The 17,397-nt window shown below is 37.8% G+C and overlaps 2 protein-coding genes across 2 annotated transcripts; both read left to right on the forward strand.

The window, feature by feature from the left end:
* Positions 1–649: 649 nt before the first annotated feature.
* Positions 650–1,418, forward strand: LOC103995192 (pectinesterase inhibitor 3-like). The gene has a single exon (XM_009415728.3). It carries the CDS (start codon positions 714–716, stop codon positions 1,269–1,271), a length of 558 nt encoding a protein of 185 aa, XP_009414003.2. The 5' UTR covers positions 650–713; the 3' UTR covers positions 1,272–1,418.
* Positions 1,419–1,781: 363 nt separating this feature from the next.
* On the forward strand, positions 1,782–17,330 carry LOC135644817 (uncharacterized). Its single transcript, XM_065162734.1, has 19 exons — positions 1,782–2,365; positions 3,241–3,766; positions 3,859–4,116; positions 5,747–5,838; positions 8,307–8,516; positions 8,606–8,797; positions 8,902–9,093; positions 9,538–9,716; positions 9,857–9,950; positions 10,030–10,086; positions 10,197–10,331; positions 10,468–10,539; positions 13,334–13,447; positions 13,606–13,767; positions 13,850–13,978; positions 14,438–14,539; positions 14,614–14,687; positions 15,938–16,090; positions 16,358–17,330. The coding sequence occupies exons 1-19, from the start codon at positions 1,823–1,825 to the stop codon at positions 16,938–16,940; spliced, it is 3,867 nt and encodes a 1,288-aa protein (XP_065018806.1). The 5' UTR covers positions 1,782–1,822; the 3' UTR covers positions 16,941–17,330.
* The last annotated feature ends 67 nt before the right edge of the window (positions 17,331–17,397 follow it).

Genomic DNA, 17,397 nt, shown 5'->3' on the forward strand with positions numbered 1-17,397 from the left:
TCAAAGAGAGTCTCCAATATCTCTCACTCCATGCAAGATAAGACTGGGAGACCTGAGAAGAGTGCTGTTTTGGAGCCACGACACCCCTTAGCTGTAGCCCCTCCCCCGCCCCGAGACCTCGAGCAAGTAACTCTGTGTCACACCAAGACTCCTCCCATTAAACAAGCCACCATTAATGTCGTTGTGAAGCTTCCAAGAAGTGTTAAATCTTCTGAATCAACTAGCAGAGCAAACAAGTGCTCGTCTTCAGTACAGCTTCCAGTTTCTCTATCGGTTCGGTTCTTCTTTTGTCTCTATCCCTTCCACAGTAATCTCATGTGGTTTATCTTCTCAGAATCTATCATTCCGATGGTGTTCTTTGGTGCCCAGTTTTCTAGTAAACCGTGGGAGCATATCATCGCTATCTCACTGAACACTGTAGTGGATTCTCCATGCAGATTGACCGGCTTTTCTTGAGATTGTAGACGATGGGGGAACGTGTTCAGGGTTTTCGATAGCTTTGAGGGTTATGAGTATTCATTCGACGTAGTTGACTTGCATAGCACGAAGAATCTTATGATGATAGCTGGCTTCGTTAGGGTTACGACTCCATGAGAGATCCGCGTGTTGCACGAATCTTGATGACATTTCACAGAGTGCATATAGATGTCATTCGCGACCTGCCTGACTGCTTCGATCTTCTCTTTCGTTCCTAGTCTCAGACCAAAGGAAGAATGCTCACCGTGCTCCCTCTCCGCCTCCTTCTCCTCCTCCTCCTTGTCCTCACCTTCGTCTCTGGCTTCTCAACCGCCACACCACCATCCTCCCTCGTCGTCTCCGCCTGCGCCCAAGCAAGCTACCCCTCCGTCTGCGTCCGCACGCTCGCCCCCAGCTCCCCGTCCACCCCCTCCGACCTCGCGCTTGCCGCCACCTCCGCCTCCCTCTCCACCACCCGTGGAGCCGCAGCTTACCTCCGCCGCCTCACCCTCCCCCAACCCCCGAGCGACCGCGCCGCTTTCCGCGACTGCGCCAACCTCCTCTCGGACGCGGCCGACCAGCTCGCGCGCGCCGCCAAAGAGCTGGCCCGCCTCAACCCCAACACCCTCCGGTCGCAGCTCGGCGACGCCCAGACGTGGGCCAGCGCCGCCATGACGGACCAGGACATGTGCCTCCGCGAGATCACCGGGCTCTCCGGCCGCACCCGGGACGCGGTCGTCGCCCAGGTCACGGAGGCGTCGCATGTCACCAGCAATGCGCTCTATTTCATCACCCGCGTCGCCGCCACCCGTTGATCGCCGTTGGTCATGTGCCGACAAAACAATCGGACGGCTGATTTCTTTGTCTTTGTGTAAATATAAACACCTATTTTCCTTTTGGTTTTAAGCAAACTGTGTTGGCTTCGTGTCATGTAATGTGTTCGAATGAAATGAAAGCAGTGTTGTTCTCCTCTCTCTCTCTCTCTCTCTCTCTCTCTCTATATATATATATATATATATATATATATATCCCTATGATATGATGTACCATGTTATTTATATATATATATATATCCCTATGATATGATATATATATATATATATATATATATTTTTTTTTTTTTTCCAATGTCGTTATTTATATATTTATATTAAATTTTGTTTTCTTGTAATTTTAAATGTTTATTTGATGTTTCAAAAAACACGTGCATGAAGTGTTGAGCCACCATCAAGTGCATCACACGCATCTTAAAGCATCCGATCTCAAATGTCAGAATCTGCCGCCTTCCCATATAAACCCTAAAACTCGATTTTTTCTCTCTCGTCTCTCTCTCTCTCTCTCTCTCTGTGTTCTCGCCGAAGCGGCGATGGAAGCCTTGGCAATGGAATTCGATCTCCTCTTCGTCGCCGTCGACGACGATACGGCCTCCGGCGTCTGTTGCGGCGATATCGACGGAGACGATATCGCCGCCGGCGTCCTGGCTCGCTTCCAGAGCTCCGCCCGAGAGGACCACCAGCACCTCTGCGCCACCGTGGCTGCCATGACCCAGGCCCTCAAGGACCAGGGACTGCCCCTCACTTCCGTCGCCTACTTCGGCGCCACCGCTTCCTCCCTTGACCGCCTCTCCCGCGATCCCGCCTCCGGCTCCGACCCCGCCGCGGCCTCTCTACTCTTCTTCCTCGCCTTGGCGCTCCCCAGGGTTCCCCGCTCCGTCGTCAGGAGCAGGTGGACGGAGGTCTCGGATACCTTGGTTCGAATCCTAGGTTTCGATTCGCTACCGCCTGGTTGTGTGAGGTCCGGGTTGAGGTGCGCGTCTTATTTCCTAGTGGTTGGCGACATGACGGATTGGTCGGCCTTGTCGCCACTCTATGGCGTTCTTCTATGTTTCGTCACGGATGAGCGACCGAAGGTAATTGGGTAGCTTTTTTTTTTTTTTTTTCCCTTTTCAGCTTGTCGGAGCAAATTTTGCTGCTTTAGCTGGAATTCGGAAGCTTTCTATCCCTCCTTCATTCTTCTTGCTTTCGAATCTATAATTGGGTTCAGTTTTCCTACTTACTCATCTGCTTATTCTTGTATGAAAACATCAACTTCTTCATTAGGTCTTATTGTTTATTCTAGCATTCTCATTTTGATAAAGCTTTTTAATTGCAAGATACACGTCTAATGTTACTGATATTCCATGATATGTTATTTTTTGAGCTTAAACTGGTCGTAACAATTAAATTGTCCGGATGCAATTTCTGTATCCATTGCCTTTTTTAGAACTAACTAGGCCTGTAAATATTTACATGTTGAATATCGTATGCTTTTTAATTAGTATATGTTCAGTATTATCTACAGATTGAATAAATAAGTGATCTTTTTTCCAATGAAGTTAAGTAAGCAATTTTATGGATTATGTTTAAGTAACACCAGTAAACCAATGACATTTGAGGAACTTAATTTTTTGAAGTCTGGGTAAGTAATTTTATGGATTGTATATATACGTGAAACCGATAAACCAATAACATTTGAGAAACTTGGGTATCTTACAGCAACAAGAAAGGTACATATAATGGTGCTTCTACTTTTTCAATGCCTTTTTGGTGCATGTCATTGACTATGTCAGTCAATTATATAGTGTAACCTTAATGTGAAGCGTAATGGTCTTTGTTTGTGTCTAACTATCATCAATTTATTATATCATGATAACTGGTCCTATGTACAAAAGGATCAGTGATTTATCCTTTTAAGCATACTTCATATGAGGTGTACATGGATAATAGTTAATGGGACATACTGCAGGTGAGAAAGGAGTGCCACTCATGTTTGAGTGGTGTACTAAGAAGTTTCCAGAATCTGGCAGTGTTGATGCCGGCAAGTGAAGATATCACAGCCATCTTTGAGAGGTTTCTACTGCTTGCTGGTGGATCTTCTGCAGATTCCTCTCCTTCTGATTGTTCTAGAGGAGCTATGCAGGTTCTATATATCTTCAATGCCATGAAGGATTGTCTTCCCCTTATGTCAGTGAAACACATGAATACAATTTTGAAATACTGCAATAGATTGTTGGAACTGCAGCAGTTGATTGTGACAAGGTGTATAATGGAGATTCTGCATGCTCTGTGCAGTAGTCCAACTGTAGAACCTTCTCCTGAATTATTGCAGAATTTATTTTGCTCACTAGCTTTGTCTGTTTCTGATAATGAGAAGTCACCAGACCAGATGGCATCAACTGCACGCTTGCTATATGTCGGGACAAGAAAGATTTATGATCTGAACAAGCAAATATGTATTGTGACACTACCTGTTATATTTAATGCCCTTGGAGGTTTGTATTTCTTTTGCAGCTTTTAATTGAAATTTGTGATAAAAAATTTAATGGACAGAAATAAACTTTTATCAAATTTTATTGTGTAACAGATATTTTGGCCAGTGAACATGAGGAAGCCATGTTTTCTGCTATAGAGGCCTTGAAGGGCTTAATACATGCTTGCGTTGATGAAAGCCTGATCGAGCAAGGCGTTGATCAAATCAAAACTACAGATGGAGAGCTAAGGAAGTCTGGACCTACTGTAATTGAGAAGATATGTGCAACCATTGAAGGTTTCCTTGGTTATCGCTACAATGCTGTTTGGGACATGTCATTCCAGGTCCTTTCAACAGCATTCAGTCAACTAGGTAAAGTTTTGGATTGGTTAAGCTTACAAAGAACTTTGTTGCAGAATTTGTTTGATAATTGCAATGCTGTGGGGGTCACTAGTGTCATTTATCTAAAGAAGAACAGTCTAAACATAAACATGTTTGTTAACGTAAGATTATGATTTTTATGAGTGATTAACTATGAAGCTTGGGTGCTGACATTAATCATGTCATGCTGATAGAGTATTATCATGGACATGAGGTTTTGCCAGACTCATTCCCAGTTACGGATATATGAATGCGCAACTGTTTTTTTGTCTGTGACACATCTGGTGATATGTGTTGACTGCTTACATACTTTTACATGATTGTGTTAATAGACCATATCCAACTAATTTGAACAGGATGTCTGGATCCTTCTTTCTAATGGTTTGGTGAGGTGTTTTTGCATTTCAATTATCTCATTTGATTGTTTTTCTATGCACATTTGTGGTACACACATCTGTAACACCAGTGGTAGGACAATGGTAATTTTGTAATTGTATATGTAGAATATGGACAATGACATCCTGATCATGTTTCTAATTGGAAATCTTCTAAACTTATCCAGGAGTAGGTGATTTTTTCACTGTGCAAGAGAAATAAAATCTGTTTTAACTTAAAAGATGACAGACCATGTATGTAATTCAGACAAGAATAACTTCTTGAATCTACGAAACCCATGAAGTTCATGTTGATACTTGATAGTACCATGAAGTTATCAGATCTACTTCTATGAATTAAAATCAATCGGTGGGAGGCACTTTTTAATTTGCTGGAAAATTGGAGAAGACAAATCTGTGGAGTCACTTACATACTTAATTTTATATGGTTGAATATGCAAGCATCCAAACATTCTGCATTCAAGGCACATTGTTTTATGCTTGAAGTGATTTTGCTGTGTCTTATTCTTTCCCTCATAGTCCCCATTAATTGAAGCAGACAACAAGAAACACTGTATTTTGCTGATAAAAATTACTTTATTTAAGATTTTCTGTGATTTGTTTTACAAAAAAAAGAAAGATAACACTGTGTTTTGCTGGTATATTACATAATAAAGCACTACTGCATCAAAGAAAGCTCAGTGCATACAGAGCACACTAAGCATTGTTACATAGTAAAGCATTCTTACCCAAGTCTTGGAATTTCTGGACGGGGAATTACATTGTGGGACCACAATGGAAACTCTCATAGCTCTGTGCATGGCCTCTAGTGCCAACCTTGTGAACTCATTTAATGGCTCGTTAAGGTTTGCAAACATTTTTCGTGATACACAAAGATGCTTTGCTATCATTAGAAGCCATAGTTATCTCTGTAATTTGGTCCAAAGTTTGCTCATTACTGCACTAAGGTAAAAATAGTGCAATTTATCTGTACTTGGTGTAGGAAGATGTTGAAACTTAAGTTTGAATTTATATTGTGGTGTTTTTCATCTATATCATAGTTTGTAGTTCCTTAATATAATTTTGTTTGTTGGATCATTTGGTAAATTGCTAAAGTTGGATAAAACCACATATAATCAGTTGGACATAACATTTCTATAGCCTATTTTTGTTTAAAATTTTGTGGTCCCTACGTTGGTACTGATTCACTATTTTGTTATCTGCTGGTCTTGATGTGAAATATTCAGGTGAATCTTCATATTATCTAATGGCTGGAGCTGTTAAAAGCCTTGCAGATATGCAAAACTTATCAGATGAGGACTTTTCATTTAGAAAGCAGGTGAATTTTTGTTTTTCAACCTCAGGAATTCATCATAAACAACATTTGACTGTTTTATCTGCAGAATTGCTGGTTTTAACTTTCTTAATAATTTGATATTATCACTGTTAAAGTGAGATGTGTTATAGAAGATGGTCTTATCTTTGTTTTCAGTATGCCTATTTGGTGGAAATAATTTTTATATGTTGGCTAAATTATGTTAGTTGACATTAACATGCTTCCTACCCTTCTAAGCCTCATTAGAAAGGGATTTCCAAAATAATATGGGCATTATCATCATAATTTTTTTTTTCTTGTTTCCTGATTTACTGATGAAATTATTATATGAGTGAAAATTAACTTACTAAAGTGGTTAAATATATGTATATGTTGCCTCATTAGTTGGTTAAGTCTTCATTCTTTCATTCATTTACTTATCTTAAATGAAAATTTTAGTTAAATAGTTTTTAATATTTCTAAAAGATCATGTTTTAAACATTGGCAAGATTGTAAAAATGAGGAGAAATTTAAAAGATATAAAGAATATAAAAAAGAGTGGTTAGTATGGCAAGATATAAAGTTTATGATAATTTTTATAATATATTAGATACTAAAGATGGTGAAAATGATATGTATCGAATCCCTAAAGTTAGGGAAAGAAAGTATAAGGATTTAGACAATATTAGATGCGTTAAAGATGAAGATTAAAGAAAAAGACACATTAAAGGAGATAAAATAACTAAGAGTGTGGGACCTATAGTGTCCTTATTAATGTCTGAAAAAGTTAAAGGGACAAGGGAGTAGCTTAGTTAAGTAGTTTATTTAACAAAATTATGAAATTCAAAAAGATGTATGATAAATAAAGAAAGATTTTTTTAGTACCAATTTACAAGAAAAAATATGACATACAAAATTGTTTAAATTATTGGAGAAATTAAAACATGAGTCATATTATGAAGTTTTGAGAAAAAAGTTATCAAAATTAGGATAAGGTTTGAAACAAATATATCTAGAAATCAACTAGGTTTTATGCATGGAAGATCAATTATGAAATCTATTTATTTATTCAAACAATTAATGAAAAAGTATTAGAAGAAAAAATAAGATTTATATATGATTTTTATTGACTTAGAAAAAGCCTATGATAGATTTCTTAGAGATTTATTATGATGGGTTTTAAAAAAGAAAGGTGTATCCACTAATTATATTGATAGTATTAAAAATATGTATGATAATGTAATTACTAGTGTTATAACTATGCAAAGTGTGTTTAGTGAGTTTCATATTAGCATATGATCACATCAAGGATCCGCATTAGGTCCTTACCTTTTCACATTGATAATGGATGAATTTACAAGTCATTTACATAATAGATAGGAGATTATAGTTAATTAATTAGAGCCTAAGTGGAATTAATTATAAACTTGAGCCATGGAGGCAAATCCTTAGAAATTAAAAGTTTTAGATTAAGTAGACAAACCAAATATATGAGATGCAATTTTAGTAATACTAGGTATAGATAGGAGATTGTAGTTAGGTTGGATAGACAATAAGTTCTTTTAAGTAAAAGCTTTAGGTATCTTAGATCAATTATTCAACAAGATGGAGAGATCGATAAATATATTATTTATAGAATAAAAACAGGATGATTAAAATAACGAGGGGTGTCAGGAGTCTTATGTGATCATTGGATACCATTGATATTAAAAGGAAAAAATAAAAAGATAGTTGTGACTTTGTGAGACCAATAATTCTTTATAGATCTAAGTGTTGGGTAGTTAAGAATAACTTATATAAAAAGTTTACGTTGTTGAGATGGATGTGTGGAGTTATTATGAAAGATTGAAAAAAAAATATTTTTATTCATGAATAATTAATTATGATTTTGATAAGATGAGAGAAAATCATTTAAGATGGTATGAACATGTGTTTAGGAAACCTACTGATGTGATAGTTAGAAAAGGTGAAATGATTAATATTAGTGGTACAAGGAGAGATAGATGAAGACCTAAAAGGATTAACATTGAAATTATAAATAAAGATTAAAGTACTCTAAACTTAACTAAACATATGATGGCTTTTTACATATCTCAATTGGTGGCAAAAGATCCATGTAGCTGATCCCAAACAGTTAGAATTTATGGCTTTGTTGTTGTTGTAGTAATTTTTGATATTTCTCATTTTATCCATGATTTTTGTTTATCTAATTAATCTTTTAGTATTTTAGAGCCTTGCTTGTTGCTAAAGTCATGTGTATTCTGAAGGTTAAATTCTTAGTCTAGTAGTAGTTGGCTTCTTGTCTGTATGGGACTAGAGATAGATAGATACTTTCCTTTGCAATGCTTTTCTTTTTTCTTTTTAATTTCACAAGATATTTTTAAGGATTGAAATGATTATTCTATTCAATTGGAATTATTGGTAAGCTGGCCTAAATTGATGCTTGTGATCTGTCATTTTTGTTTCTCCGTTAATTCATTGTTAACTTGCAGCTTCATGAATGTCTTGGGTCAGCTATTAGTGCAATGGGGCCTGAGAAATTTCTACACATCCTGCCACTCAACTTGGATGTGGAAGATGTCTCAGATGCTAATGTTTGGTTACTTCCAATATTAAAGCAACATGTGGTTGGTGCTCGTCTAAGTTTTTTCTTGGAACACATATTGGTGATGGTTAAACACATAAAGCAAAAATCCCATAAGGTAGGCCTCCCCCCCAAACAAAATAATTGACCATTGCCTGCTTAATTATTATTAGTTTTTACGGATTCTGACACTTGATTGTGTAATAGCTTGAGACAGAGGGATGGATTTTCTCAGCTAGGAGCACTGAAGGTCTCGTATACACATTGTGGTCCTTGTTGCCTGCCTTTTGCAACTACCCTATTGATATTAACTGTGGCTTTAATGCTATTCAGAAAGAGTTGTGCAATGCACTACGTGAGGAACCTGACTTGCGTGGGATAATATGCTCTAGTCTACAGGTATATGTTTTGCAACTCTGATTTTTGTAATCCCTGCTCTTTCTTAAATAAAGTATATACTGCTTCAGCTTCTTATTTCACTTTCATTGTTTTCTACTTTGTAGATTTTGATTCGTCAAAATAGTGACATAATCTCTGATAAATCTACTGTACCCGATGGTAAAATAAGGAATCATTATAGTAGAAGGCAGTCAGAAGAAAATCTGAAGACAATACACTCATTTGCTCCAGAATTTTTTTCAGTTTTATCAGAGGCATTCCTGACATCTTCGCACGATAGTGGTGGTTACTTGCAGGTATTTAGCTGCTTCAGAACAAATTGTTTAATCTGGTTCAGGTTCTTGAAGTTGTTCATATTTTTTTCCTTTAACTGCTTATGGTAACATCCTTCAATTGTTCTAACCCAAGATTCTATAAATTTTATGCATATTTTAGATGTGATCTCATAAAGTTTGGAATGATGACAGTCTTTGTTTCCACTGCTTTTTAGCATCTATAAGTTGCTGTAGATGCTAATTGCTCTGAGTGCTACAGTGACCTGATGTTATCACAAACAATTTTCCCTCTTTATCTGAGGACACTTTTAAGTCCAACTCCTTTTATTTGTAACTTTGAAGTGAAAGGACTGCATTATCTGCCACTTTCAGAATGATTCTTTTTTGTAGTGAAGTTCACTGTTTTGCTTGTCTTTTGGTTGCGTTGGAAAATTAAGTCACAAGCTTTTCTTTCTTTTTTCTAAGGCCACCATCCATGATTTTGCAAATATAGCTGATAACAAGGTAGTGAAGAAAGTCTTTATGGGAGCCATGCATAAATTGTTGAAGGTTACACAGGAAGCTGTTAAAGCTAAGCAGCCTAATGGTTCTGGTACCATGCTAATAGATGGTGCATCCAATGAAGCATCCCTTTCCCATGCAAGGTGGTTATTGTGTTTGTGTTCTTTTTTTTTGTTGACCTTTCTGGTTTTTGGTGTTAATTATCTCGTTTCATTGAATTTTCTTTAGTGTCTTTATTAGCTTGTGTATTAAGTGGACCTTGAACACTCTTACCTGATTGCAGGGCCCTCTTATTGGAATTGGCCGTTTCACTTCTTCCTGGTCTAGGTGTTAAGGAAATTGATTTCTTATTCAGTGTTATTAAGCCTGCTTTACAGGTGCATGGTAGTTTTAGCAATTGTTTTGTTTAATCTTTTCAAACTTTAGGGATTCTATATATGTTCTTATTTATTGTAGGATGAAGAAGGAATCTTACAAAAAAAAGCATATAAAATCCTCTCAATCATACTGAAGGTATGGTAATACTTTTAGTTTTTTTAGGTTTGTTAGAAAATTGTAGGACTTGGCAGGTTACTATCTGCTTTTCGCTGTTATTTGCTGATGTCAATGTGCTTACTTTTCAGGAACATGGTCACAATCTTTGGAATAATCTGGATGAACTACTTGAGTTGATGATTGCATCACTATCATGTTGCCACTTTGCAGCTAATCGTCAAAGACTTGATTGTTTATACATTTTAATTGTCTCAATGTCCAAGGTTTGTGATGTATTCTCTATGGGCTGCACGTACTGATTAGAAATGCATGATGATTCTTGTGGATGCTGTCAACTGGTTTCTGTTTAGAATGAGTTGAAGATGGCTACTTAAAGAAGTACCATTACTTTGTTTACAGGATTCATTTGATCATAAAAGGAGGAACATCATCAGCTCTTTTCTCACTGAAATAATATTTGCATTGAAAGAGGTAAATCCATGGTGTTTTTTTAATTAAAAATGGTATATGCAAGCATGACCTCCTTTCCTCTGTGTACTGTTTAACTAAATTTAAGAATCAGAGTATGATTTTATGAGCAGTGTCCACTGTCCAAGAACTTCCAACTTTTAAACGAATCATGTCCTAGTTCATTAAGTGGCTGATGGTATGCTCACTATCACCAAGCATTCTGTCGGCCCTTCTTAGAGGTTGTAAATTGGTGTCAGTCTTGGATATTGAAGGTTCATGGCAAGGATTGAAATTTTATACCGTATCGGAGTTTCAAAATTCGCTCGGTATGGTACGGTACTATATACCGAGCGTACATTTCGATATATCGATCTGTGTGTGTGTGTGTGTATATATATATATATATATATATATATATATATATATATATATAATGATTTTTAATTTCGAAAAATATCGGGCGGTACGTATTGGTCCGCCAGCAGACCGGTACACGAACCGCTCGCTACCGGGCGGTATTGTCGATTGGGGACCGAGGGAGAAGAAAGAAGAGATGAAAGAAGAGGGAGAAGGGGAAGAAAGAATAGGGAGAAGAAGAGGAGAACCTAGAGATCGTCGATCTCCCTCCTCGTCTCTCAGCGACTTCTCATCCACGTGGGAGAAGAGTCCTCGGTGTCGCGGGCAGAAGAGAGGTGACATCGCGGCGAAGACGGTTTATATATATATATATATATATATATAGGCGACATCGCCTCATTTTCTCTGCGACATTGCCTCGACGACGTCGCCCCACGTGGGGAGAAGAGAGGCGATGTCGCAAAAAAAGATTTTTATTATATATATATATATATATATATATATATATATATATATATATATATATATATATATATATATATATATATATATACTTAGCGGTATATCGAAATATACCGCTCGGTATACAGTACCGTATCGTACCGAGCGAATCTCGAAACTTTGGTACGGTACGAAATTTCAATCCTTATATATATATATATATAAGTGAAAAAAAAGGGGCGACTGCCTCGTAGCCCTTTTTGGCGCGTAGGGAGAAGGGTTTCTTCTCCCTAGCGATTTCAATAGGCGCTCGGGCGAGGCAAGCCAAGGCCCAAGCACCTTGTTTCATGTCCAGGAGGCGTGCTTCAAAGAGGCGTTGCTTGGGCGCTCGCCCGAGCCCAAGCGCCGAGCGCTTCGAGCAAGCTCTCGAGTTAAACCAGGCGACCGAACCAACGTTTTAGGTTTGGTTCGGTTTCCGGTGCTTTAGTTGATTCAATCGAATCAACTAAACTATCGATATCAACCTCCTAGCATCCCTCTCGTGACTTCCCCAACACTAACCTTGCTTGCGATTCTTGCCTCGCCCGAGCGTCTCGTTTCATGTCCAGGAGGCACGCTTCAAAGAGGTGCCGCTTAGGCGCTCACTAGAGCCCAAGCGTCGAGTGCTTCGGGCGAGCGCCCGGGTTAAACCAGGCAATCGAACCAATGTTTTAGGTCTGGTTCGGTCTCCAATGCTTTAGTTGGTTCAATCGAACCAACTAAAGCATCGATATCAGCCTCCCAGCATCCAGCTCGCAGCTTCCTCGACCCTAACATTGCTCGCGATTTTGCCGCTGACATTTTCTCTCTGCTGCCGCTGCCTCTTTCCGGTGTCGTTGCCACAGTCGCTGCTTGCCGCTGCCACTATCGCTACTCACCATTGCTATTGCTACTCGCCGTTGCCGCTACCACTGTTGTCGCTTGCCGCTGCTCTTATTCAACAGCCTCAGTCTTACTCTTACTCACACTTTTCTCACATTGACTCGATAGTATACTGTTAACAGTATATTGTTAACTGTATACTAGTAATTAATAAATATAATTAATAAATAATTATATTTATTAATTATATTATATATTTTTATATTTTAGCGTCTTGCTTCACTCGGGCGAGCGTCTAGCGCCTCGGGCTTTTTTTGGACCTTGACGCCTTTTGGCGCCTAGCGCTTTTTAAATTACTACTTCCCACGCGTGAAGAAAAACGAGACGACGTCGCCTTTAGAAATAATTTGTGAAATAATTATGCAGTGATGAATAGAAAAATTGGTATGATACATTCGATATGATGACATTGTTTTCTGGAGTATTGAAGCACCGGATATTTTACACACACCAGTATTGTCAACTTCCAGTGGTAATGGTGACAAGGATATTGAGTATCATGTTATGTTTTTCATAGTTCCTCTTGGTTCTGAAATCTGGTTATTTGTTTTCATGACGTTCCTTGTAGTTCCTCATGTTTCTGAAATCTGGTTATCTTTTTGCCTTAATTCTACCAATTTCTGTTATATTGTTTTTGATGTGGCCAACACCGACACTCAACCACCAAAATCCACTGAAATGTTTCCATCCAGCAGTTGGTTTAAACGTAAACCAAAATTTTTGGCCATGATTATTTCATTCAATACTTGTGAGCACTTATTTTGATCGGTCCAAACACATGCTGTTTGAGGAATCTATAGTAAGTTTCTAACTTCACCAAGAGCCTTCTGTCATGTGTATGTGCATCTTTTTTTCTGGTTTGATGGTCTGGTCTGATTTTTTTTCTTGCTATTTTGTTGCTTCATCTCACTTTAGGGAATTTACAATCGAGAAATCTATGTACATGAGTTTGACTTTGTGTGTTTTTTTTTGTTTCGCTTTCCTGGCTAGTTGTATTTTTGGAACTTCTACTTTTTCAGTAACAACCTTTTTTTATAATTTGTGAAAAATTATTTGATTAACGAACAAATCTCCCTACATTTTTTTGATCCTGCAGGTCAATAGAAAGACAAGGTACAAGGCTTATGACTTGCTTGTTGAAATTGGTCATGCTTGTGAAGATGAGGAAAGAGGAGGGAGAAAAGAAAACCTTCTGCAATTTTTTAACTTGGTAATCAGAACTTGCCTTACCGTCAAGCATTTACCAATCTATTTCTTTTGGAAATTTTTGAATCATCAATGTGGATGATAGTTAAACATTGGTAGCTTTCTTTCTAATTCTCCCAAAGATGGTTCTATGGTTTATCAATAACTTGTTCTACATTTCAGATAGCTGGCGGTCTTGCTGGTGAAACACCACATATGATCAGTGCTGCAGTTAAAGGGTTAGCTTGTTTGGCATATGAATTCTCAGATCTCATTGGTCCAGCTTACAACTTGCTGCCATCCATATTTCTTCTCCTGCAAAGAAAGAACCGTGAAATTTTCAAAGTACACGTTATACACTACACGAATTTTTGATCATGTGAAAACTTGGTGTTTAGTACTCGGACCTATTTTTTATGTACTGCAGGCCATTTTAGGTCTCATCAAGGTATTGGTGGTGAAATCCGACGCTGATGGCATACAGATGCACTTAAAGACGATTGTGGAGGGACTCTTTAAAAGGCAAGATGATACCAATAATCATTTCAAGGCCAAGGTATTATTCTTCTTTCGTTTTCTGTTAAAACTTGATCCTTGCTGCAAATCTTGTTACCATGATGAAGTTCAGAACTATCCTTTCTTGATTGAGTCAGTTGTCAAAAATATGGCAATGATCTTCTTGAGAAGGTTGATACATTTACTAAACTATTTTTTTAATATAAATAATGGTGTGATTCCCAATTTATGAAAATTATAGGTCTTTACTGGTCTGTGTTTGTACATAAGAGGTGACTTTAGTATTTTGCTACTAGTAACTTGGCACTAAAAATCTGGTTGCATGTTTAAAGGTGGATCCTATCCAAATTAGTGGGCTAGTATAGTAGGCTTATCAGGTTGGATGTGAGAAAATCCAGATTTAGTCAAATTCATTTTTGTAATGGATCAGTGTTACGTCTAGGAAATTGAATCCGAATCACATTCAGACTGTCCTCTTCTCATTTTTATATTATCACAGGTCAAGTTGCTGCTTGAAATGCTTGTGAGAAAATGTGGTTTTGATGCTGTGAGAGCAGTTATGCCTGAAGAACACATGAAACTACTAACCAATATTCGGAAGGTCACTTGTTTAGGTCCCTTAATTTTTGTTGAACTTTGTAAGCATTTTATTATTGATCTTAGTATTAATGATAGATCAAGGAGAGAAAGGAGCGAAAAGCCAAATCTGAGGATGGGGAATCTCTTGCTTCGCGAACAAGCATCTCTAGGTAATGTACACTAATAACATTTTTTCATGGTAATTGTAACTTGTGAGTAGGTATTATTAGTTCATCATATATGTTTTCATGAACCTACTGATTGAAATAGACAAGGCCTTTTTATTTTCACCATTTTGAAAAATGTCACAAATTTCTCGTAGCTAACCATAGATAATATTTTTCTAAATGATTCTTGTTGACAAAACTATCGTCATGGACTCTTAAGTGATTATGGAGGGTTTTCCTTTAAAAAATATTTTGAAGCCTATGCTTCCTTGAAAATCTGTGAGAAATTGTGTAGTTGATGAAATGTTATCGTAACTTAAATCAAATGAGTAAAGAATCAGAATGCAGCATGAACCTCTTAAATAGAAGTCATATGAGGAGGAAATTCTTGGGACAATTTAACATAGAAATAGATGGAGATGACAAGAGGCAGAAATAATCAGGATATAGAAGTACCACTGACAGAGCACATATTTCTGAATCCACATTGGAGCCAGTTATAGTTTTTTTACCAAATTACAATGGACTGAGATTCTAGGCAATTTAGAATTGAGAAGCCTAAATAAATTTGATAATTTGGCCGACTCTTGAAGCTGTCTGGCAGTTCTTTCATATTGGCATGCTTTTTTAATTAATAAGGCCAAGAAGCATATCATACCAGCAGACAGTTCTGCAATCAGGTCACAAGCTATATCTCTCGAGTTAAGTTTATGAATTGTTAGAATTTCATGTTTGGTACACAGTTATTATCCTGTTTCCTTGGCTTCATCTGTGTCATACAGAATGGTACCGTGCCTAGATGGTGTTGGCACTGGTTATTTTCCATGACTAGATGGTGTTGGCACTGGTTATTCAGTTATTTGTGTGTGAACTAATATTAAGATGACACACAAATATGAGGAGTTTGTCTTTGCAGCATATGCTTCTAATTGACTTATAATCAATATTTGTTCCATAAATGGAATATTTATTAGAATCATAGTAAGAGAAAGCTGAAAAGAATCACTAAAGACAACTTTGTGATACCTTTTCTTTAATTTGATCAATGAGAATAAAGGTTTCACAAGTTGATAAGAGGACTATCATGTCATGCGTTTGAAATCACAAATCTGTTCACTCAAAGTTGTGGACTTGACCAGAGCAAAAGCTGCATCTCTAGTTCACTCAGATGGTTAAAGTTACCTCTTCTGTAGCCTGATAATACTGCCTTGTTGCATGTTCTGATACCGATTCTGTTTTATTTAAATTTTCAGGCATAGTAAATGGAATCATTCTCGTATCTTTTCTGAATCTGGAGACGAAGATATGGATGATGATAGTGATGCAGAACTGGCAGTGGCCAAAACAACTTATGGTCGACAGACTAAAGCTTTTGCTCGTTCTAGTATGCGGTCTTTATCTGTAAGGTATGAATGATGTCTAGTTTCATCAATTGGAAACATTCACTAAAACATGCTACTTGTGAGAATAACTTAGGACTGCACAGTAGAATTTTCTTGGCCATGAGGAGCCATTCATTTCATGAGATCTGCTATTTTTTAATGAATATGGTATTGTATTTGTGTTTGCTTGACAGTTGGGTTGACTAGTTTTTTAAATGAGGTTACGGTAGGAAAAAGTTATTCACTATCATGTTTGAACGCTATGCTATTCTGGTGAATATTTTTGTGTAGGTCAATCCGAAAGCGCCAAGCAGCTAAGAGCTTGCCAGAAGATTTCCTCGACCAATTCGAAGATGATCCACTCGACCTGCTAGACCGGCAGAAGACAAGATTAGCCCTGCGATCCTTGACCCATCTCAAAAGAAAGCAAACCTCCACCGATGAGCCAGAAATAGGTGCTGATGGCCGTCTCATTGTCCGTGAGGATAGTTTCAAGCCTAAAAGGGAGAAGAGCTTGTCTTCAGAAAATGATTTGGCTACCAGAGGCCATTCAGACAACCGTTCTGTTTCAAGTTCTCTGGCAATGACTCGGAAGAAGCGTCGTAAAACAACGGATTCTGGTTGGGTTTACACAGGTAGTGAGTATACCAGCAAAAGGGCTGGTGGAGATGTCAAGAAGAAGGACAAGCTGGAGCCTTATGCATATTGGCGTCTCGATCGGAAGCTGCTCAACCGCAGGGCAGAACGCAAGGCTGTTGCACGCAAGGGTATGGCAAGGGTAATGAAGTCTTCAAAAAGGCTAGAAGGAAAGGGTGCATCTAGTGCACTTTCTTTGCAGGGGCTATCCTTGGACAAGAAGCAAAAAGGAAGGTAGCAGCAAGAGGTGATGTTGTGTGAAATATTAATGATGCGAGATAGCCAGTCGATTGTGCAGATTATACATGATCATGTCACATTCTTGTCTTTGATTTGATTTATAGGGTTTGTTGAGGCCATTTGGGTATTCCTTTTCCGAGGACTTGTATTTCACTAGTTCGTCCGATATATGTTACAAAGCAATTGTATTCATTCAGCCAGCCTTGATTTGTTTCGCAGCTTGGAGAAGAATAATGCCCAAAGTAATAGTTCTGGCTTGTCAAATTTTTCTATAGAAATAAACCTTTGGTGTTTTCTTCAAAAGGCTTTTCTATCTTCTTCAAGTGAAACTATGTATGATGTGGATGTTTTTGCATTCCATAATATAATCCATGTATGTTGTGTTACTCATGAATGGTGGTGGTGATGGTGCTTTCATCCATTGTGTTACTATATACATATATATATACATATAT

The sequence above is a fragment of the Musa acuminata genome, chromosome BXJ3-8, assembly GCF_036884655.1.
Source record: "Musa acuminata AAA Group cultivar baxijiao chromosome BXJ3-8, Cavendish_Baxijiao_AAA, whole genome shotgun sequence".
NCBI lineage: Eukaryota > Viridiplantae > Streptophyta > Magnoliopsida > Zingiberales > Musaceae > Musa > Musa acuminata.